This window comes from Eulemur rufifrons, chromosome 5 (assembly GCF_041146395.1).
Source record: "Eulemur rufifrons isolate Redbay chromosome 5, OSU_ERuf_1, whole genome shotgun sequence".
NCBI lineage: Eukaryota > Metazoa > Chordata > Mammalia > Primates > Lemuridae > Eulemur > Eulemur rufifrons.
Window position 1 is genome coordinate 45,122,487 of NC_090987.1, and position 21,623 is coordinate 45,144,109.

Below are 21,623 nucleotides of genomic sequence, written 5' to 3' on the forward strand. Positions count from 1 at the left end.
CTCACACACATATGAACAAAGGATCTAGCATCAGATTGGAGGTAAGTACTAGCTCTGTCACTTACCAGTGACCTGGGGATACTTCTTAATCTCTCTGTAACTGACTTGCAATGACTACCTAATAGGGTTACCATGAAGATGGAGTTATAGAATACACATAAAACAGTCCAGCCAGGCACAAGGTAGTTTTTTCAGTAAATGTAAAATGTGTAATAACAATATTAATGATAATATTGAACATTTATTTAGTGTTGACCATGTGGCTGGCACTGTCATAAGAGCTTTATGCATATTAATTCATTCAATCTTATAAAAACCCTATGAAACAGGTAATATTTTCATCATAATTGTATAGATGGGGAAACTGAGGCACAGAGAGGTCAAATAACTTGCCCAAAAAGACACAGCTAATAAGGGGTAGAGCTGGGATTCAAACCTGGTCGTCTGGCTTCAAATCTGGGCTCTCACTCCCTCACAGAATGGCCCTGTCCCTGCTTGGCACAATTTTGAGGCTGGTGAGAGGTTAGTCAAGTTTCAAAAAAAAAAAAAAAAACTTGGGAATATTTCTCCAACATCCAAGAGAAATGCTGGGAACATGTATGAACATTGTATGAGCTTCTGGCAATGCTTTCCTACCCCCATCCCAAGTCAGAATATTGTAATCAAAGTGGCCTGGGTGTTTCCCTCTGTCCTTGTGAACCTGGAGTGACTAGCAGGAACCTGCTGGGTGATCAGGACTTTGAGCTGACGCCAACATGGGTTACGAGGTGGGGAGACAGACCTGTCTTTCTGTATCTACCACCTAATAGACAAATTTAAATCCTAATAGCCATGGAGGACCCGTTGTCTTTAATGAGGATCGTGGAGGGGACACAGTTCTGTCAGAGTGACTTCTGTCAGGTGGTGTGTCAAGTTTCTCAGGGCTGTGGAGACTTGCTATTTTCTTCAGGTAAGCATTTTTTAAAAATATTTAACCCAAGTACTCTCAGTGGAATATTTAACCCAATTCTAATGCGTTGTCTTTGCTAAAAGAATAGCTGGCCCTCGGCCTCCGCATGGCCTATCTTCAAATGAAGTGCCCTTGAGAACACCACGAATTCAGCCACTGACAGCTCCTGAACAGGCTGAGGCCAAAACATCTTAGGTCCTCCCTAGTAAAATGTTTTACATTCTGTCTTTGTCTCTAGAATTACTCAGAATTATCTGAATAATTATTCCCCACTTCACCACTATTTACAAATTGCTTAACCCTCATTCTGTTTCCATTTTGGAAAGCCCCGTTTTCCTGTGCCAACACCTCCCCACTGTTCCAAACTATCGATCACGTCTTCACTCCCTCTGTAAGATTTCATTCGAAACAACCTGGAGGTCAAGGCAGCCCTGGTGCACCAACTCGAAACTAGACGCCAGGCAGCAGCTCCTTGGACAGGCTCCCCCTTCACTCATGGCAGACGCATTACCTTGCTTGACTAATGTTAAGAAACAGTTCAGGAGCCCTTGACTTGCTCTTTTCGTGTTTGCCAAGCTCAGTGCTGGAAGTGCCAGGCTCATCGAGACCTCCCAGGTCCTGCTCCGGCCAGGGGGCCAGGCTGCAGGGAAGAGAAAAGGTCAACTGCTGACACTATCAGCAAAGGCGTCAGGGCTCTTTTCCCTGAGCATGTTGGGGAGGGGAGGCTGCTCCCAAAATATGTTAAATTAAATCAAACAGGAAAGGAATCTCGGGGTAAATTATTGAAACTATCCCCTTTTCTCTTTTGTTCAAGGTCTTCCCTTGCAGTTTGCTTCTTCTCTCACTTGGAAATTACAGACAAACATCATACTGGCTAAAGTTGTCAAGTACATTAGGTTTTATTCTAGAAAGGAAAGGATATGAGAAATCTGGTATTTTTAAAATGTCACATCCAGAAGTATGACATAGCAAGAACTTACTCCCCAAGACAAAAAAAGAAAAAAGACCTCTAAAATGGACCCTCCTTTTTCAGGTAGTAGAATATTTTCATTTTAATCTGGGGAGATGTTTCTTTGACTATACTTGATAAGGCCGTCTATAGTGTCTTCTAACTCCTTAGATGTTTCTCTTCATCTTTCATAATGGAAACTGCTGGTAGGCATTCGGATACAAAATCCCTAAAGAGAAGGAATTGTTCATCAACTGATGATGGCTAAATATGCAAATCTTAGAGGGCTAGGTATGTGGGAATATTTTCTGTTTGCAAAGCACTGGTCTTCAAAAGCAGTAAAGGCATCAGGATTTAAGACTGCAGAGATCTATAATTGTTGTCTATAGTCTCCCTGTGGAGTCAATGGGAAGAATGCATTTCCCCCCATGGAACAGAAAACACTCAGCCTCTATTTGCTTCTACTTCCCCTTTTCCAAAGTGAAAGAGAGAGTTTTTCTATTGAATCTCTTCATTGTGATCTCAATAGAAGCTCCCTAGTAACACTGATTCACCTATCAAATTTCCAGATGAAATTAGCATCTACTTCTTCAAGCAGACAAAAAAGGGAAGAGTGGCAATCTTAGTCAGTACTAGCAAACACATTTTTGTGCCATGAATAGCAGCAGAGCACTCGGCTACATGGCAGAGCTTGACTTTTGGCATTTAGGGCAGTTTGCTCGCTTTCAGCCATTTTCTGTAAGTTCAGGCTTGTGTGCATTGACAAAGAAGACCTATTGAAATAATCCCTTGGCTGTCTAAACTGAGACACAGGCATCAGGAATCGGGGCTTCGCATTCCTGTGATTTTCTGCTAGTGCCTCCCTGGGCCAGCAGTAAGCCCAGAGAAGAACATAGGACAAGGAAGTAGCACGTTATTTCTCCTCTCTCTGCTTCACAGGAGATGATGAGTGACTTACAGAGGAATTTAAGACCTATTTTATAAACTTGTACGAGTAAATGAGTTAGAACGGAGAGAGGGTATTCAGAAAGGGCCATGGGTTTCTGTTTGCAAAAGGAGTTGATTCGATCTTGGCTTAGCAGCTGAAAGTCAAACAGCCTATTGAGCAAACCCGAGTTAAATTTCGGCACTGTTTAGTATTAAAGGCATTCGACAATGAACACATTCAGACGCTCTGATTTTTTAATATGTCATTTATTTAAACCCAAATCAATTTGTATTCTCAAGGGGTGGATCTCAATGATATAAAAAGGAAATCATGTTCAGAGCAAACAATTTTGTTCAATTTCTATAAAAAATACCTAAATTACATTATTTTTGTTTTGGAGGGCGGACCCTGTAACATGGGAAATTGCTTCACTGAAAATGAGATGTCTACATACAAAAAGCCAACTCATTTTGTTTTGGGATTAGTGGAAATGTTTAAAGAAGCCGGATGAAATATAAGAATTAATTTGTGAAAAGGCAAAAAGTATAATCACAGTTCAGACTACGTGAATAGTCGGTTTATGGACCAAAGAAATGAGATCTTTGTAACCTCACAGGGATTCAGTCACTTAATCATTCTTCTTTCAAAGCAGTTTCAAAAGTACAATGTGTTACTCTGGTGACTGGCACAGGTCTTACTTATGTGCAAAAATTAGAAAAAGTGGTATATGTGCTTACTAGTTTCCAAGTTTGTTGCATGTAGGTGGATGGGTTTGTCCAAGAACTTGGGAGGATTGGGAGGAAGCAATGGGGACACAGGTTTCTGAGTTTGTGGCACTTTCAAGTAACAGATAAGAGTAGAATAAAGACGTGGATCCTGGAATCAAATCTGTCCCTTAATAATTATGTCACACTGGGCAAGTCATTAAACCTCAAAGAGCATGGTTTGTATATTACTGTGAGGTAGAATGAAAACCATCAAGCAGTGTTCTGATTTACCCTCCCCCTGAGAACTGTGTAGGAAACAAAATGGATGAAATGTAGGCAAAGAAATCAAAGTGCATGAAATATATATGGATTTGCACATTTGAAAGGCTAACAACTTCCTTTAGAAAATATGCCTGATTCTCGCTGAAATCCAGCTCTTGACCAGAAACTTCATATTCCTGTGATTATCAGAATAAAAGGACTTGTTAAGTCTTCAGTATTGAAATCCCTTAAACAGGATGCAAGCTCTCCCTACCTGCTAAGCAGTGAATAGCACACGTTGTTACAGTGAAAGTTAGAATGACACACTTCTAAATCGCTTAGCTCTCCTCACAAACAATTACTTATATTTTGGAAGAAGCAGGACTCTGTAGTAAAAACACAGACCTGAAAGCAGTGCATTAATTATTTTATTAATTTCTTCTTTTTACATTATGGGAAACATTCATCTATTTACAATTTTTTTTTTTGTCCACACACAATCTAGGTAAATAAGCCTATGAAATTCCAATTCATAAAGCCATAAAAATGTTCCCCACCCCTCCATCTGAAGGCTTTCAAATGAATCTTTTTTTTTCCAAACCAAAATAATTTTTAAAAATTACATTTGGGAACTTGGATATGCTAGTGATTTACACTCCAGTTATTTAAAATATGCATCTAGACATGTTTTAAAAAAGAAATGGTAAATTCACAAGGATAAGGCTTAAATTAAAGTGGTAATGCACAGTCAAACATTAAGGAAACATCTATAAATAACAGAAATATATTACAAATAAATTAGTTCTATTTACCATTTCAAATATTAAAAATCTTTAATCCATTTCTTCATCTCTCTTTACAAAAAGGTTATGTGAATTGTATGGAAACATCTGCAAAAAATATAATAAATACTTAATTTCTTTGAATGTTTTTTGATGTGGGAGACAAACTTCTTTTGTAATCCCTCCCTCCCCAAGAAAATGCCCAACACCTTTATACCAAAGTTAAACAAAATAAGTAATTTTTCAGGGTACATACATTTTCCATTATGAACTAAAAAACATTTCTACAAATTACATCAAAAAGAACAATGTAACAAAGGTTATGCTCATGAATGTCAGTTTAAGGGGTCAAGCAGCATTGTGTGGGGTCATGTTCTAACAACAATAATTAGCTTTTTATAAAGTGTTTATACAATTTAAGCTGTGTTTTTAAGGAAGGCAAAGGTCATGATGCCCTGTAGGCGTTGAGCTAAAAGATTTAAAATTCTTACCAAAAATAGCTTATGAATATACAAATACCATTCACTTAGACAAGATAAATAGGCCTTCTCTTGTTTCTCTTTAAAATATCCTGGGCTAAAACAGTTTCCAAAGAAATTATTGTAGGATGATCTTGAATCGTATTAGAAATCTATTTCTTAATCCAAATCTTAACTCTACCTCAGGGCACGGAGCTGTAATTACGAAGATGGATCTTGGAATGAATGCTGCTTCCTCCTGTTAATCTGGGAGTTCTGAGTCATTCTCACTGTTGAATGTGACCATAGGCTACCCAAGTGGCAGTTGGCCTTACTCGATGCAAACTTTGTGTGACTTGTGACTTTTCATTGCTGCTATAAGGTAAAGAAAAGGTGTATTCTTTTTAAAACTAGCAAATACTTGAAGCTCAAAATCTCTGTATGCTCCAATTGCACAAAGCGCTCGAGGTGCTTTGTTCACCCTAGTTAAAAGTTGGTTGGTTGGTTTTAAAATAAGTTAGTAGCCCTTTTCTTGTAAACCACAGCAGTAAACATTTGTGCCCTGTTTATAAAGATAGCTCAAAGCATCAATGGCTCTGAGAGGTAGCGAATTCTCTAGTGGTTTTAGAATATGTTTGTGAAAATATTTGTCGCCAGAACCCATCACCTCTCTTAATTTCATAAATAAAATTAAATTAGCACCTGGCTATGATAGTGTATTTTTTACAAAAGCTTTTCTGGTGCAAGCATATTTGATGTATGTTTTTTAAAAGTCTTTCACTTTTCAATGGTAATTTCTAATGCTTTAGGGTGTGAGCTGGACATAAAATGCCAGTGATACTTTAAGATCGCCACATTCTAAATGTTTAAACTGCTACAAGTAAGGGCATTTAAAGACAGCTTCAGCTAGACACCAATGCATACTGCCCATCAATCATGACTCAAAATGTAAATCAACAATCTCTGCCAAAAGCCTGGATTTCTTTCGTTCTTTATAAATCATGACTTTTCTCCCTGCCTTATGGTGGTTGACCCTGGCAGGTCAAATTTCTTCTCTCACTATGTAGAACCTCAAGATGACAGCGACAGCTCTTTGGAGTGAGGCAGCATGTCTATTGGGGTAGAAGATTTATTTTTAGCCATTCGACATAGGACAAAACCCTATGCTAGGTACTATTGGACTCTGTCTAGTAGTGAGAGGAGACTAACGGAGAGAAAATATCTGAAATATGAACGACTTGGGTTAAAATAAATGGATGTGTAGCATTCAAAGGGATGGTAGGAAAACCCACACTTTTCTCTGAAAACAGCCTTGCTGCCATTTACAGCGCTTCGTAAGCAGATGTGTACTTATACATGTGTCATTGGCCAGGCCCACCAGGATGGACACTAACAAATTAATAGAACCAACACTTTCCCCGTTAACGACCACCACCACAACAACGATATAATATACATAGTACAATAAAAGTTGATAAAGCATTTCAGGTCTAAATTGTCAATAATAGCACAAAAAAAAAAATCCCTTATGTTGTATCTTAAACCATCAGTGCTTCCTTGGCCTTGCCTTTCTTCATTTTATTGCCTTTCGGAATAGATTGATTTCCCTGAAAGATCGAATTTACAATCTTCTGCTGATTGAAACATTTGAAGCTGTGATTGATGAAGTTAACAGTGAGGCAGTTTGTGCAGCTGTGAGCGGCGCAGGTGCCCCTGGCACCTGCAGATTTTGCTTTTCCTTTCCCTGCTACACATCCAGGTCCCCCACCCCCAGGCCAGACTTGGTCCCCCCTCTCTCTCTTTGTCACCTCATTGATTCTGGTGAGTTGGTGTGATTTCTGAGGTTGGAAATAAAGTGCTCCATCTGCTTTTGAAAAGAATAACCATTTAGGGGAAATAAAGGGAGCCCTAGTTTCTTTCACGTGGAAGACGGTAAGTCCCAAAGGATCACCCTGTAATACTGGATTTCTGAAATACCCTATGGTTGTATATTGCTGAGCTCTAGGAACAGACTAGCTCGAGAGAACTGAGGATGGCGGGTGACCTAAAGGTGTCATTTCTACACGGGTGGGTTTGGCTTTGCCCAGAAAACAAAGGGTTGGTTTTCTGTATGAGGCAGGGTGACAGCATCGGAACGGGGGGCGAAGCGCGGTGAAGAAGATGGGCCGAGCGGTCCGGGTGGCGTGGGGGGCGGGGCGGGGCTGGCGGACGGCTCCTGCGAGATGGACAACTACGCCACGACAGTGGAAGTCACTGAGCGCAGAAACGGACGGGCTCGGAGGGGACAGGAAGGAGAGACGGCAGAGGGGCGGAGGGGAGGAGGAGGGGGGACAGATACTTGGCTGCGGCGGGCTCAGAGCCGGGTCTGCGCCTCGGGGATGTAGATCTCGATGCTCTCGGCGCTCTCGGTGGCCGAGTTCTGGCGGACGGACGCGGCGCGCTTGGCGGCCATCAGGCGCTTGCGGGCCTCCTGGCGCTGCGAGCTCTCCAGCGAGCGCTCCCGGATCAGCGGCGCGGGGCCCTTCGCCGGCTTCTTTGGCACTGGAGGAGGGGCCCTTCGCTCCTGATCAAAGCAGAAGGTTCAGGACATTACACAGCTTCTCAGGACAAGCTTGGGAAAAACTGGGATAGGTCAGTAGTTAGAACATTTTTTTTTTTTTTTTTAACCTAAGGGTGGTTAGTTCTGATCTGCACACTGTATATATTTATTTTTTCTTCATTATTCTGGCTTGGGTATTCAAAAGATGCAGGGAAAAAAAAAAAAAAAAAAATCCCGGTAAGCTTAATGCCCAGGGTAAGGCTGGGTTGCAGAACTAGGTCTCTCCAAGGGAAGGACGTGGGTATTTAAAATACCCCCCTGCTGAAAGGCTGCAGCTCCCAGCACATTGAGTGTGGTTCTCTCGGGAGACTCCAGACTCTTCCTGGTACCAGAGAGGGGCTAGGAAGCAGCGGCAGCAGCATCTTAGAACTCTGCACCCCCTCTAAGGAGGCAAGTCATCAGGTGCGAACTTGGTTCAGAGATTAAAAACATCTCCGCCCTCTCCCCCGGCCCACCCGGCCGCCCTTACCCCCCAAACCTAAATAACCAAATGAGGAAGAAGAGATATGACTTATGGCTGCGGTCGTTAGCTTTGTTGGTGCCACACTGAGTTAGGCCCTTTTGCACATCACACACGAACACACAAGCAATCTACTGGACAGGGCCACCGGAGAGGGAGGACACTGGTGTTTCCTAGGCTCCGGAGTGGAGTCAGTTCCAAGATGACTCTCATTAGGGGCCTCGGGATGGCTGTGGTGGCCCGAAGGCAATTCCAATCACCGGGACAGAAACCGTGCCACAAAACGTTAACACAGGATGAGAGAGGCTATCCCTCTTATCCGCAGCAAATTATAAAACAGGTAGATATTTTCCATGCCACTGCAAAAACAAAAGGCATTCATCCCTTTGGTAGGAAAAAAAAAATGCAGCGTGAAAGAAGGGGCATCTAAACCACAAAGGAATTTTAGGAAGAGACGGTTGAACTTGGCAGACTGTGAGAAGATTCACATAATGGATGTTTTCATTTTAAATAAAATGCCCTCACTTCTCATAAAACTAAACTTGAAAATTATCTTAGAATGCGGATTCTCATGTTTTTATGGAGAACATATCATCTCCAGTGATATGAATCATTTCGGTGATTCTCCAAAGGGCACTCTTGGCCTTTACACCCATGCTTAGCACAGCAGCTCTTCCTTGCTTGCCAGGGCAGAGCCCAGCCGACTGATCACTCTGGCCTTGCTCCCCTGGCTGTTTAAGGTGGGGTCTGTGTGGCTTAAAGAAGAGAAAAGGAGAGCACAGTGGAGACAATATTCTACCAACTTGCATTGTGTTTGTTCGTTTTTTCCTTCAGATTCATGGGGTGATGATGTCTGATCATAGACAGTCCATTAAAAAAAAAAACTTAAAAATCAATCTAACTAATGATTTATTGTGTTACAATATATCATATATCAATTCTTAACAGCACTTCTATTGGACATTTTAAATCTTCATTGTGGGGTAACTCAGTGGATATTTTTAAAAGTATGAATATTGGATACTTTTTAGTCATTTTCCTTTCCTTGTACATTTTATTTTTTAACAATAATTTTTCTAAAAAATCAGTGAATAAGGAATTAGATACATAGATCAGCTCTAGAAACTGAATTACCAGCATATGTACATCTGTAGTGTTTTCTTAAAATAAGGTTGATTTTAAAAAGCTTATTTAGCAGATTGTTTTAAACATAGATTAAAGAGACTAGATTGGGTGCAAACTTTTGGCTTTCCAAGTGAAAGGCTGCACACATACGTCGATTGTACTTTCAAGCTCACCACTAAAGCCCCAGTTTGATGGTGACAGAACTTGAGATGGGAGAGAGGGATGAGAGCATCACCCTCCTGCCACCTACAGATGGTCCCTTGGGACTAGATTTCTCCTGGGAGCTCACTGACCCCAAGAATCCTGACAACATGATGCACAGCAGTGGAAGGAATTGGATTGCTATTAGTTCCCTGATAGGTGAGTGACCTGAAAAGGACAGGGACACCAGCACTTCAAAGGAATAGCCATCCCTAATTTTCAGAGATTGACTCTCTTGGAACTATTTGATTTGAGGCCATTGAAAAGCAAAGGGTTAAAAAAGCCATGCTTGACAGGCCAGTCTGGGGAGCTGGACATTGGATACCTGTGTGAGCCTGCGAGAACCACCATAATCAGATGTGAAAATTACAATTGGTTAATTAAGGTAAAATAATTTAAGTCTTTATTTCTAAACTGTTGCATAAGGACCCCAGTGAGCAATATTTCCCAAGGCAAATCAACCAAAAGCAAAACTCTTAAAAAAAAAAATCCCAACATTTATGTAATTACTGTGAAACTTTATGGTGTATATTTTTAGACTTGAACAACAGTGATTTCTTTATTACTATATTTATGAAATGATTATCAAAGTCAGTTATTTTTCAGGGCTTCCTATTTTTTCTTGAAAACACATCCTAAGGGTGTAAGGAAGTTGAACTCTTGCTCTATGGATTCATGCACTGAAAATGTCATTTATTTTAGTTTAAAAAGCAAAATGGAGGCAGTTCCTTCCAGTGACTAAAATGGTTTAACTTAAAGTTTAATTAACAAAAAAGTGCCACATTCCCATTTTCCAATTCACAAAGACAGGTTTTTCTTTAAAAATATGCCTGAAACATATTACAGATGATATCCCAAATGATTACTATGTAAACATTGTCATTACAATTAAATTAATATGATATCAGCTCCATTTCACATTGTAAACAGCAGTACTGGATGCAGAAGCCTATTTAGACTGTCCAGTGTTTGTGCAGGTTTTTAAATGAACCATACAAAATCTACATTGTTCTACCTTCTTGTCAAGGGGATCCATCTGTTTCCAATTATTGGCCTTTAACTGATGAAGTTCATCAAATTTCATACTAATATTTTCTATGGACAACTGCAGCATGTCCCAAAACCCGGCCAAATCCTGGGAGGTGGGCCTTGGATGAGCATTAGGATTCTGTACAAGAGAAAGAAAAATATTTGTGCGTTAGAGGCAATTTGTGACAACAAGCACAGGGCCAAAGAGGCATTTTTAAATATTTCAAATAACATAAGGAGGATGAGTTCCTTTTGGTTTTCAGACAGGAGAAAAAAGTGAGGCTACAAATGGTAATTTTATACAATCATCCATTTGAGTCAGGGATTCTCAAATGTCAAGGTTGTAAAACTCTTCTGTTGTGTTATAACATCTATCAATGTGGTATGGGGGAAGGTCTAAACATTTGAAAAATCCCAGAACGTGTGATCTATTACAGGATGCATTTTAAAACACCACATTTAAATAAAAATATCATCTTTGAAAAAAAATACAGCATGTTATTATTACAGTTGGCATTCGACTGCATGCCATACAATTTATTTAGAGAACAGATAAGGAATCTAAAATAAGATTAGCTTTAATATTCATGTTGAGTAAAATACTAGGGTAAATAAATGATGAGTAATAAAATATGGATTTTCAAAGTACTATGTGTTTAATAATCAAGATGTTGGAGGGGGCAAGGGCAATATACATAATGTAAACTTATGTACCCCCATAATATGCTGAAATAAAAAAAAATCAAGATGTTACTAATATAGGAAGCAATTTTATCATGTGACTGCTTTAACAAAATCATTTGGAAATTAGCTTTAAATTGATCATAGCATAATATGACAAATGTGAGAATGCATTACCTACACATACATATCTATGTCTATAATGACCCATTTGCTAGATAATAGTCTACATTCTTCAGCGGTTCAGGATTGACTTTCTTTGCCCCATCCACATATCCCTGACAATAGAAAGTATGCCCTTAATTTATATGATCTAAGAAAAAACACAACTCAGAGACTGAAGGTGCCATGGTTTTGGTTAATCACTACCTGCAACAGTAGCCAAAGCCATTCATGGGGGCCTCTGTATGTCAAAAGCTTCTAGCTGGTGTCTGTTTTGGTTACCCCTCGGTATTTCAGGTAACTGGATAGACTATGAAACCTCACGTCATACAAAAATGTGAGGCCAGTTTGTACTTTTAAAACTAACTGCTAATAAAAAATGATATTATCAGAATTTCAGAAAGTGCAAGGTCGATCACCATCAAAATTAATAGGTTGGAAAGAACTTTTAAGTCCTTGAATGGACTAGTATTATGGGCCTGGCTCTAAATAAATATAAATAAAGATGTACTTATAAATTTACAGTTCCAAAACTACCCACAGTTCTGAAGGTCATTAGAAGAAATAAATTTTAAAGTTTGTAAGTGTATTAAAATCTATGCTAATAATGGCTGAATTAAAGAAAGGGTTTCTCTGTAGTATTTTGATTTAGTAAACTAAAAAGAAGTGTTTCTCAGTATCTAGATATTCAGAATAAACAGATAATAGTTTTGACAAAGTGCCTCTCAAATAGAATTTTATGATCTCACGATATATTTGGCTTTATTTCACTGGTACCTAAAAACTAAACTGTTCATATTTTGAAATTCAGTGATGTCTTGAGGTCACCAGCCCTATTGGCTAAATTGTTTCAGTGCCACAATATATGAAAAGATAGTTCAGGGGGCCCAGAGAGTTAGTGCGAGTACATCGTAGTGTTTTCTTAAATTTACTCAACTTCGTATCATGGGCAGTTTGTTCCCTTCTCATAAAGAAGCTCTTTGCCCCACATTGTCAAGAAGGTAGATGGGGAAACAGAGAAAGAGCTTAGGCTCAGCCATTCCCCAAATCAGTGGATCATGTGACATCCTGTGCACTAGGGGTGACAGCTTGATCCTTAATGTAAGCCAGGCCACCCTGGGGACCGGAGGTGGTGGGGAGAGAGTGGAGGGCAGAGGAGGGCTGGGTTCCTCAGTTTCCTTATGTTGAAAAAGGCGGGTTTCTATGCATTCATTCTAAGCCTGAGAGCCTAGTTTGGGATAACGTGTGTTTTCAAAATAAAGAGCTATGATTTTCTCCTGCTCAGAGTGGGAACTCAAAAAAGGAGGGCCGGATCTGATTCTGACCAATCATGGTGCCACTTTTCTGCAGCTGTGGCCCTAAGCAGCGCCACCACCAGGCCGTCGTGCTTCCTGCTGCAAAGCGGGTGGAGCAGACTCCGCTCCAGGGGATGAAGAGCGAACTCAAACCCTGGGTGAGATTTGCAGGGTTGGAGGTCAAATAGACTGGGATTTGAATCTTGGCTCTGCCTTTCACCATGGGGCCCTGGACAAGTTTCTTAGCTTTTTCCACCCCTTTTGCTTATCTGTAAAACTGTCATAAAAATAACGTCACTATCAACTCCATATGTTCACTTTGAGAGTCTGACCAGATCAGAAATTGAAAAGCCCTTGGCGTGGTGTCAGAAATTGAAAAACTCACATAGTGGGTTCTTGGACCTTTTTTCGCAGGGGCCATGTTTGACTGGCATCACGACCCTCCTCCCCCAGTGTGCCTCAGTCTACCTCTAACAGTGCTTCTCATATTTTACCAGCAAATTCCTCTAGTGGCCAAGGAATGTCAGCCCATCAAGAACTAGGAAATGGGCCGGGCGCGGTGGCTCACGCCTGTAATCCTAGCACTCTGGGAGGCCGAGGTGGGCGGATCGTTTGAGCTCAGGAGTTCGAGACCAGCCTGAGCAAGAGCGAGACCCCACCTCTACTAAAAATAGAAAGAAATTATATGGACAGCTAAAAATATATATAGAAAAAATTAGCCGGGCATGGTGGCGCATGCCTGTAGTCCCAGCTACTCGGGAGGCTGAGACAGGAGGATCGCTTGAGCTCAGGAGTTTGAGGTTGCTATGAGCTAGGCTGATGCCACGGCACTCACTCTAGCCTGGGCAACAGAGTGAGACTCTGTCTCAAAAAAAAAAAAAAAAGAACTAGGAAATGTTAAAAGCTGCCTTTAATAAGATTAACATTTCCTAGAAGTCTGCACATTTTTTCAAAAAATTTTGTCTGCAATTTTGTCTTTAAAAATCTGTACAGTGCTTTAGTTCTACTTCATAATATACTGTTCATCATATAATTCTTTTAACAAAGGTGTGCTATTTTTTTCCCTGCAGCATGTACATGCTGACTTCCTCATGTACCTATTGGCCAGTTGGAGCAATATGCCTATGAGCTTTCTTACATTTAACTCACTGACTGCCACACTAGAAAAAAAAGTTTTTTCTTTGGGGCCATGGTGTTTTACTACAAAAATAGAATAAATTCCAAAACAAAATGATCCTTTCTAATTTAATGAAAAATTTATTATTTTTTACTGTTTTCTGTGCATGAGTTATACGCAACTTCAAAAACAGTTCATGTGGCCCCCAGGGTGAAGAGATGAGTGAGTTACATATGCTTCACGAGGCCCTGGGCTCAAAACCAGCATGAGTTAGATCAACTCACATGGCAGTTAATGTGTTAAAGAATGAAGAATCATGTGACACTCAGCAGGTTTGCAAATTAGTGGGAATTCTGTACCTGGCACAAGCTGAAACTCAGTAAAATATTTGTGGAATTGCACTTACCAATATATTTGCTAATATGAATTATCTCATAATCCAGAATAGATTTCTAAAAAGGTAGAATGGCCAGGTTATTTTTGCTGCAAGAGAGGAAAGCAAACTATAGGGGTGTGTGTGTGTGTGTGTGTGTGTGTGTGTGTTGGAGGGGGACAACCTTAGAGGGAGGTTTCAGAAAGAAAAGCCAGGAGAAGAGGGATGGAAAGCATCAACTTTTCCATGCTTTGTATTTTCTCTTGGTTGATCCTTGTCTAAATGAATCTCTTTTCATCTGTATGTGTCCTTGTTAATAAGAAGAAGTAGTTAAAATTCTAAAATCATGCCTGTCAATTGTTGAGAGATGTAAAAAAAAGAAAAAAAACCCTCTAAAATCATATTTTCAGTCATTTAGATTGCAAATAATTATGTTTTCACTTTCCACAAGATAAACAAGCTGCTTTTCATTTTCTTTTAGATCCAGCATGACTAATAATTGAGCAATAAAAGCTATTCTTAAGAATGACAATTATAGAGATAGTAGCATTTTTTTTAAAGAAAAAGGCGTATGTGAGGAAGCTCTTGCCCTTTTATTTTGCAGTCAGTTTTTAAAATGCTGCTGTTGGTAGTGATGCTTTTGTTTCTTTGTTTTGCTCTATTTTGTTTTTGTATGTCCAAGGAGGATGAATTCTTCATTTGCCTCAGGCAGATCAAATCTACATTTTGTGATGCCCTTGACCTCTGGCACTTCAGTTAAAACAGAGAATCCTGATTAGGAAATAGTCACTGACTGCTATTTTAGAAAGAAAATCACTGTCCCAATTGATTTTTTTGGCAATATCATTTTTGAAATATCAGTCAGGCTACTTCATATTTTTGTAAGAAAAATGAAATCAGAGATGTCATGTGAAAGCCAGGAAAATGGAAATTTTTCAGTTAGAAAAAAGCAGGAAACAGGGTTTTAACTTGATTGGATTTTTCCCTCTAAGACTATTTAAGTGTAAAACAAATATTTTAATTTTAAGAAAAGCAGGAAATAAGATTTCATTGGAAAACTTTCTATTCCAGGTAAGAGACTTCCATGGGCCTTGACTCGGGTTCAAAATCAGTTTTACTTTAGTTGGGCCAGTCTTGATGACACGTTCTTCTCAGGGTACTTAACAGGCACATTGTAGTGAAGGGAAATGTTACCTACCAGGTTTTCTTCACACAGTTCTCTGAACTGGTAGAATTTCTGGGCCATGAGGAGTTGGGCACTGCCCACTGCGGTTCGGATTTTCCCTAGAACTGAAAAGAGCAAACAAACAAGAAGTTTACACATTTTGCCTCACTGCTGAGATTTAGTCTGGTAAAGCAAAGAGGAAGTTATGCTGTAATCACTAGGGAAAACAGAAAACAGCACACACGCGCCCGGACGCTCACACCCACCCAGACAGCCTGATGACTGCGTTACTGTCACAGAGGCGCCTAGGTTCAAGTACAAAATGAACTCAGAAAAACACAGGCTCATCATGCATCTTTCTTGGGAGTAATGGAGTTTTCCAGCACAGAACTGGATGTTACCAAGAGAAAAGGCGAATAGTTTTTTGAGTTTTTTTTTTTTTTTTTAACCTCTTTTTCCCTTAAGGATGAATTTCAAGTGTTTACCAGTATAGTTCTGAATTTAAGGAGTCAGCAATCATGGTCTGCTGGCTTGTCTTTCTAATCGAACCCGAACACAAGAAAAGCAACCCCTAACTTGGAGGGGGAATCTCTTGGCACTCACCACATCCCATCCATAGCCTTCATTATTTTTCCGGAGCTCGGCCACTGGTACAGTCAGGAAAGAGCCACGGGCGGGTTGAAAGGTTTTTCTAAGGAGTGAGCATGTTCAGCCTGTTGCCTAGGGGACGCCAGCAGCGTCCCAGCTTTCACTCCTTGCAGCCCAGGGCTGCTGTTAGCATAGGTTTCATCTCCTATGCGCTGTGCGGCAAGCCTGGCCCTCTGCAAGCTATTTCTTGCCTTCTGCCCTGTAAGGCCAGTGCCTTGCCCCCTGCCCCACTGGAGCCCTGCCACCCTCCGGGCGGTTCTCTGCACGCCCTCCCCGTCCGGACGGAAGGGGACAAGGCTCCTGCATGGCAAACTAGAGCGGGAGAACTCAGAAGAGCACTCGCTCGGTTTAGAAATCCTCACGGGGAGGGACAGTATGGGAAGGAGTTAAGCAATCTCGCTGTTCTGAATTTACAGAGCCAGAGACTCCGGGGCGGAACTAGGTCTCCCTTTCTCGACCTCATTCCACACAATGTCTAAGGAGAAGAAAACAAAAGAAAAAGGAACTTCATTCTGGCCCTGGGTGTTCTAGTAATTTGAGACTCCGTTTGTTCGTAACTGCCAGGCTAGATGATGGTTTTGGATGCACATTGTCCCTAGCTCTACGCAAATATTTCTGCGTTCCTGCACAATGTAACTCTGAGCACTTTCATAAATTCTGTAACATGCCACCAGTCACACCAGCAGCTCACGGGCAGGTATTTGCCACCTCGGAGACACCAAGCCATCCCCCTGACAGCCTTCTAGCTGCAATTCCTTAGGCCTAAGTTTACTTTTTTTCAATCTGCTTTTAAAATCTCTTGGGATGGTTATCCTTTTCCTCTTTCACTGATAAATCAGTTGTGTGAGGTCTGTTTTCCCCTTTCTCAGCATCTCGGAAGCAGAAAGGACGGCAGATGGAGACACAGGGCTCGGCGGGTAAGTTGAGAGTTCAGACCCTGCGTGGGGCGCAGTCCTTACCAGCTACTGCTGGTCACCATCTCTGTTTTCTCATATGTGACATGGAGCTAACGGTACCTATCTGTAGGGTGGTTGTGAAGGTTAAAAGTGTTAATGTATCTGAATTGCTTAGGACAGTGTTGGATATATCATAAGCACTTAAAAAATGCTGATTATTACCTAGGATGAGAAAACTATGCTTCCTCTATGGGTGTGCCCACTGTGAGAGCCACTCTTGCTCTGGCCAGAAGAGAAGAGAGAAAAAACCGAAGTCTGGATTATTTAAAGATGGCTGGATATCCTGGTCTCCTGGGCCAGGTATGCCTTCTGGGTGACCTGTCCCAGATCTGAGAAGGTATATGGACCAGACACTTCCTAGATGAACATGGGGCTTTGGGCAGACTGTGAGGTTTAAGGAAATCTCTCTGAATTATCTTCCCGAAGGGGAGGAGTGTGAGATCAGCAAATCTCAGAACGAATCCTGGGAGCTTAGAACTAGGGTACTTAAGTCTCATTTGCTGGTTGGGATTCCATAGCTCCTGGGAATTATGACAGAGATTGCAGCTACTTTGATATGCCTAAAAACTCACCTCAGCTGGGTGACAGACCACCAGAGTAAGACCAGCTGAGCAGGACGGGGATTCTCCAATGAGGGGAAAGCGCTGCTCTAAGCAATCAAGTACCACACAACCGCATAGGTAGAGGCTAGCTCAGGTATCTTCTAGAAAGTAAAACAATGGGCATCTTTCTTTATTCAGCACGGTCTGGCGAGAGCCCTAGCAGTGGGGTGGAGCTGTAGCCCTTCCATTTCCCAGGCGTTGCCATCGCATTCCTTGCATGGAAATTCCCTACTGGCTCCAGGATACCAGCATTTCCCCTGTCCAGGAGGTGACATTTCCTAGGCCCAGTGTGGGGAGATGACCACTTGGGCCGAGGGTGAGACCATGAAACAGGAGGCCTTGGGACAAGCAGATGACAACTCACATTGCCTTGCCTTCCACACTTTCTTTTCCAGAGAACTAAAAACTCATTTTAATTTTACAAAAGAAGCTTTCATGGAGTTTCTTTGATTTGTTTTGTTTTTCCTTTAGACACTCACTTGGTGTATGAAATAAATTTTTTCTCCTGAAAGTAAATTTTGTATTCGTTACACACACCTTGAGGAAGTAAGAAATTAATAATAAATGGCAAACACCAGTAGAGGTAAGAAGTAGAAAGAAAAAAGGCTGAAAGTTGGTAAAGAAATGAGATAAAGAAGAAAGAAGCATCTTGATGTCATTTGGAAACTACTCTAAAACGTTCGATGCCAACCTTCAGCAGGGTGGAAAGGAAAATACTGTTGGCCCTCTGTGTCCGTGGGTTCCGCATCTGTGGATTTAACCAACCATGGGTCAAAAATGTTGGGGAGAAAAAAAGATGGTTTTGTCTGCACTGAACATGTAAAGACTTTTTTTCTTGTCATTATTCCCTTCAAAACTATTTACATAGCATTTACATTGTGTTAGCTAAGTATAAGTCACCTAGAAATGATTTAAAGTATATGGGAGGATGTGCATGGGTTATACGCAAATACTACACCACCTTATATCAGGGACTTGAGCATCTGTGGATTTTTGTATCTGTGGGGTGGGGGCGAGGGGGGTCTTGGAACCAGCCCCCAATACTGAGGAATGACTGTATTTGTTTCAGGAATGCCAGGTAAAAAAGGAAGAAATAGTAAATGACATATACAGGCTGCAACTGTGGGCTTTTCCCACACATATAAAACAGCCCAACCTGGTTTTAGAAAGTTCTGGAAAAGGCCTAAATATAGTTCATCTTTCCAATAATACCACACAGTTTTGATTGTTTTATAAACATAACTTTTTTTTAAAGCTTTATTGACATATAATGGATATATGAAAATTGTACCCATTCAGGATATACGTATATACTTGTGATTATCAACCATCACCCACTAAGGTACTATATATCCGTTACCTCCAAAAACGTCCTTGTGTTGGTGTGATTTATATATCTATAAAACAGTAGGCTGCAACTGTGGGCTTTTCCACACATAGAAAACAGCCCAACCTGGTATTAGAAGGTTCTAGAAAGGGCCTAGATATAGTTCATCTTTCCAGGGTTAGTCTTGAATTTCACTATTTTACTGTAGCATGGTGGCAGTTTACTTTGTGGGAGCTGGCCTGGCCCTCAAAGCCAAGGACAAAAAAGCTAGAGGAGCCTGAACAGACTCATGGGACCTACTGGGAAGCTGGCAGGCAAGGCATACCTTCCGATGTCGTTTTCAGGGAGCAAGGACACTTCATGTGCGTTCTGGGAACTCATTCATTCCTTCAGCAAATATTCATTAAGGACACAGTATGTGCCAGGCATTATGCTAGATGGATATGATCAAGTGATAAGCAAAGCAAAGTCCCTGACCTCTCGGAGCTTACATCCTGGTGGGAGAAAATGGGAGAAACTGATAGGAAACATACAAGCATACACAGAAATGTTTTGGATTTGCTAGCTTACTTGTATCAGCACAGAAGGAGCTGAGCATGATTGAGCAATTAAAGAGGTAGTGAATTCCTTAAATGGTCATTAGAGAACATTGCATGTTCTTGGTCTCTCTTCTAAGAAATGGAAAACAAACGAACAACAGACATGGTTTGGTGTGGTTTCAGTTGCAATATGAAAATTGGCTCTGGACTAAATGGTTTGTTTTAGTAGTCACTATATGATAATGCCACTCTTTTTCTAATGCAGAAAAAAATGAAAATACATGAAAGTACAAAGGGTGATACAGTAAACATTCATATATGTACTTCCCCCAAAGGAACAAATATTGATTTTTTTCAGATTAGCTTCTGAATTTTTCTTTTCTTTCTTTCTTTTTTTTTCCTCTCTCTCTCCAATGAAATGAAGCCCTACAAATAAAGTATATATTCTCCACTCCTGTCCAGAGGAAGCCACTGCAGTAGAGAATGAGTATTCCAGTCCCATCACTGAGTTCATTAAGGTCCTGGGAAGGTGACAGCAAAGGGCCTTTTCAAATGTCACAGAAAAAGCATTAAATTGAGGCCATCCCATGAGCACAGTTCCCCATGGCTTTAGGCAGCAGGTTTTTTCTGGAAGTTAGAATGGAGGTTTTAAGGCTCTGTCGGTGTTGAGTTGGTCTCCTTCATGCTCTGGTCCATGTAGGCTTTTCCAGATTGTTCAACCAAATGTAATTAACAATTTTTACCATCCATCTCCCTTAGGGCACATTCAATGCATCTTCCAGAATAATTATCTCTGCTGTATCCCTCGGTGTGCCATTCAGCCATGACTCACACCATCTATTTGTGTAATACTTAATCAGGTAATACGCCTTGTTTTGCTTTGCAGCCCTTTTCACATAAGCAAATCTAGTCTCCCAGACACCTTGTAGGCACCTGACAGGGAGGTTTATAGGCCTTCCTCCCTCTCCTTTCCACCCCAGCTTCCTTGTCGGTCTGTCCCTCAATGCAAGTACAAAATAAAACAAAAATGTCATTGAATGAAACTCCTATTTAAGAAGTGGCCACCTCTTTATAAATTCCCCCACTTATAATTCGAAACCCCTCATTCCACAACAGATGCTTAAGGAGAACTACAGCACAGAGGACAGGCCTGGGTTGGTTCACCACATGAAGCCAGGGGCAGCGTTTGGAAGGCCTTTGTGAAAACGTGCTCACTCACATTATTATTTTGTATTTCGAAATACTCTCAAACACTCATCAGATCCTCACAGGACCCTGTGAGGCAGAGCAGACAACTTCATTTCATTTGAGAAAATACGGGCTCAAACTCTGAAGTGCCCTCGCTGGGACCCCTCCTGTGGCCAATCCCTGTCTTCTCAGTCTCGCTGGGCTCTTTTCTCTCTGCACTTTCCGAACACTGGGTCTGAATCCACCTACGTGAAAGCCATCTCAGCATGATTTTTTTTTTTTTTTAACTGTGGTAAGAATACTTAACATGAAATCTACCCTCTTAACAATTTTTCAAGTGCACAATACAGTATTGTTAACATAGGCACAACATTGTCCAGCAGATCTCTAGAAATTATTCATCTTGCATAACTGAAACTTCAGATCCATCGAACAGCAACTCGCATTTCCCCCCTTTCCCCAGACCCCGGCACCCAACATTCTACTTTCTGCTTCTATGAGTTTGACTATTTTAGATACCTCATGTAAGTGGAATCGTGCAGTATTTGTTCTTCAGTGACTGGCTTATTTCACTTAGCATAATGTCCGCCAGATTCATACATGTTCTTGCATATGACAGGATTTCCTCTTTTTAAAAGCTGAATAATACTCCATTGTGTGTGTGTGTGTGTGTGTGTGTGTATACACACCACGTTTTACTTATCCACTGAGTGAGATTTCAGTTTATTTATTTATAGATGGGGTCTCACTATGCTGCCCAGGCTGGAGTGCAGTGGCTATTCACAGGTGTGAGTGTAACACACTGCAACCTCACAGTCCTGGGCTCAAGCCATCCTTGCACCTCAGCCTCCCTAGTAGCTGGGATTAGAGGCACACGTCACTGCACCCAGCTGAGTGTGATTTCTTCATTAACACTTTTCTAACCAGTGCCAATGGATGGGGGTAAGGGCTGTAACAAGTCAATGTGGGAATTTGAAGAATCCACCAGGTCTGATGACTGTTCCATGTCAGGAAGGGGGAGCAAAGCACGTCCACGTGAAGTGCTTGGTGCACAAGGCAATTTCAACCCTGAAAAGAATAGAGGAACCGGGGGTAACTTGAAAGAGTTGGTGGGTGTAAGTT

The 21,623-nt window shown here is 41.1% G+C and overlaps 1 protein-coding gene across 17 annotated transcripts in view; it reads right to left on the reverse strand.

Annotated features, from left to right (window-relative positions):
* Positions 1 to 4,204: 4,204 nt before the first annotated feature.
* The window catches only part of DLGAP1 (DLG associated protein 1), a 329,447-nt gene continuing 312,028 nt past the window's right edge, over positions 4,205 to 21,623 (reverse strand). For 11 of the 17 annotated variants that reach the window (XM_069468246.1, XM_069468237.1, XM_069468233.1 and 8 more), the window contains 3 exons: positions 15,275 to 15,366; positions 10,435 to 10,587; positions 4,205 to 7,597 (listed from right to left, as the gene is read on the reverse strand). In XM_069468246.1, coding sequence (XP_069324347.1) covers positions 7,388 to 7,597; positions 10,435 to 10,587; positions 15,275 to 15,366 — 455 coding nt within the window. In that variant the 3' untranslated portion in view covers positions 4,205 to 7,387. Of the gene's footprint in view, positions 7,598 to 10,091; positions 10,588 to 15,274; positions 15,367 to 21,623 lie in introns of those variants that run through there. The other 6 variants (XM_069468241.1, XM_069468247.1, XM_069468244.1 and 3 more) reach the window with 2 other exon arrangements.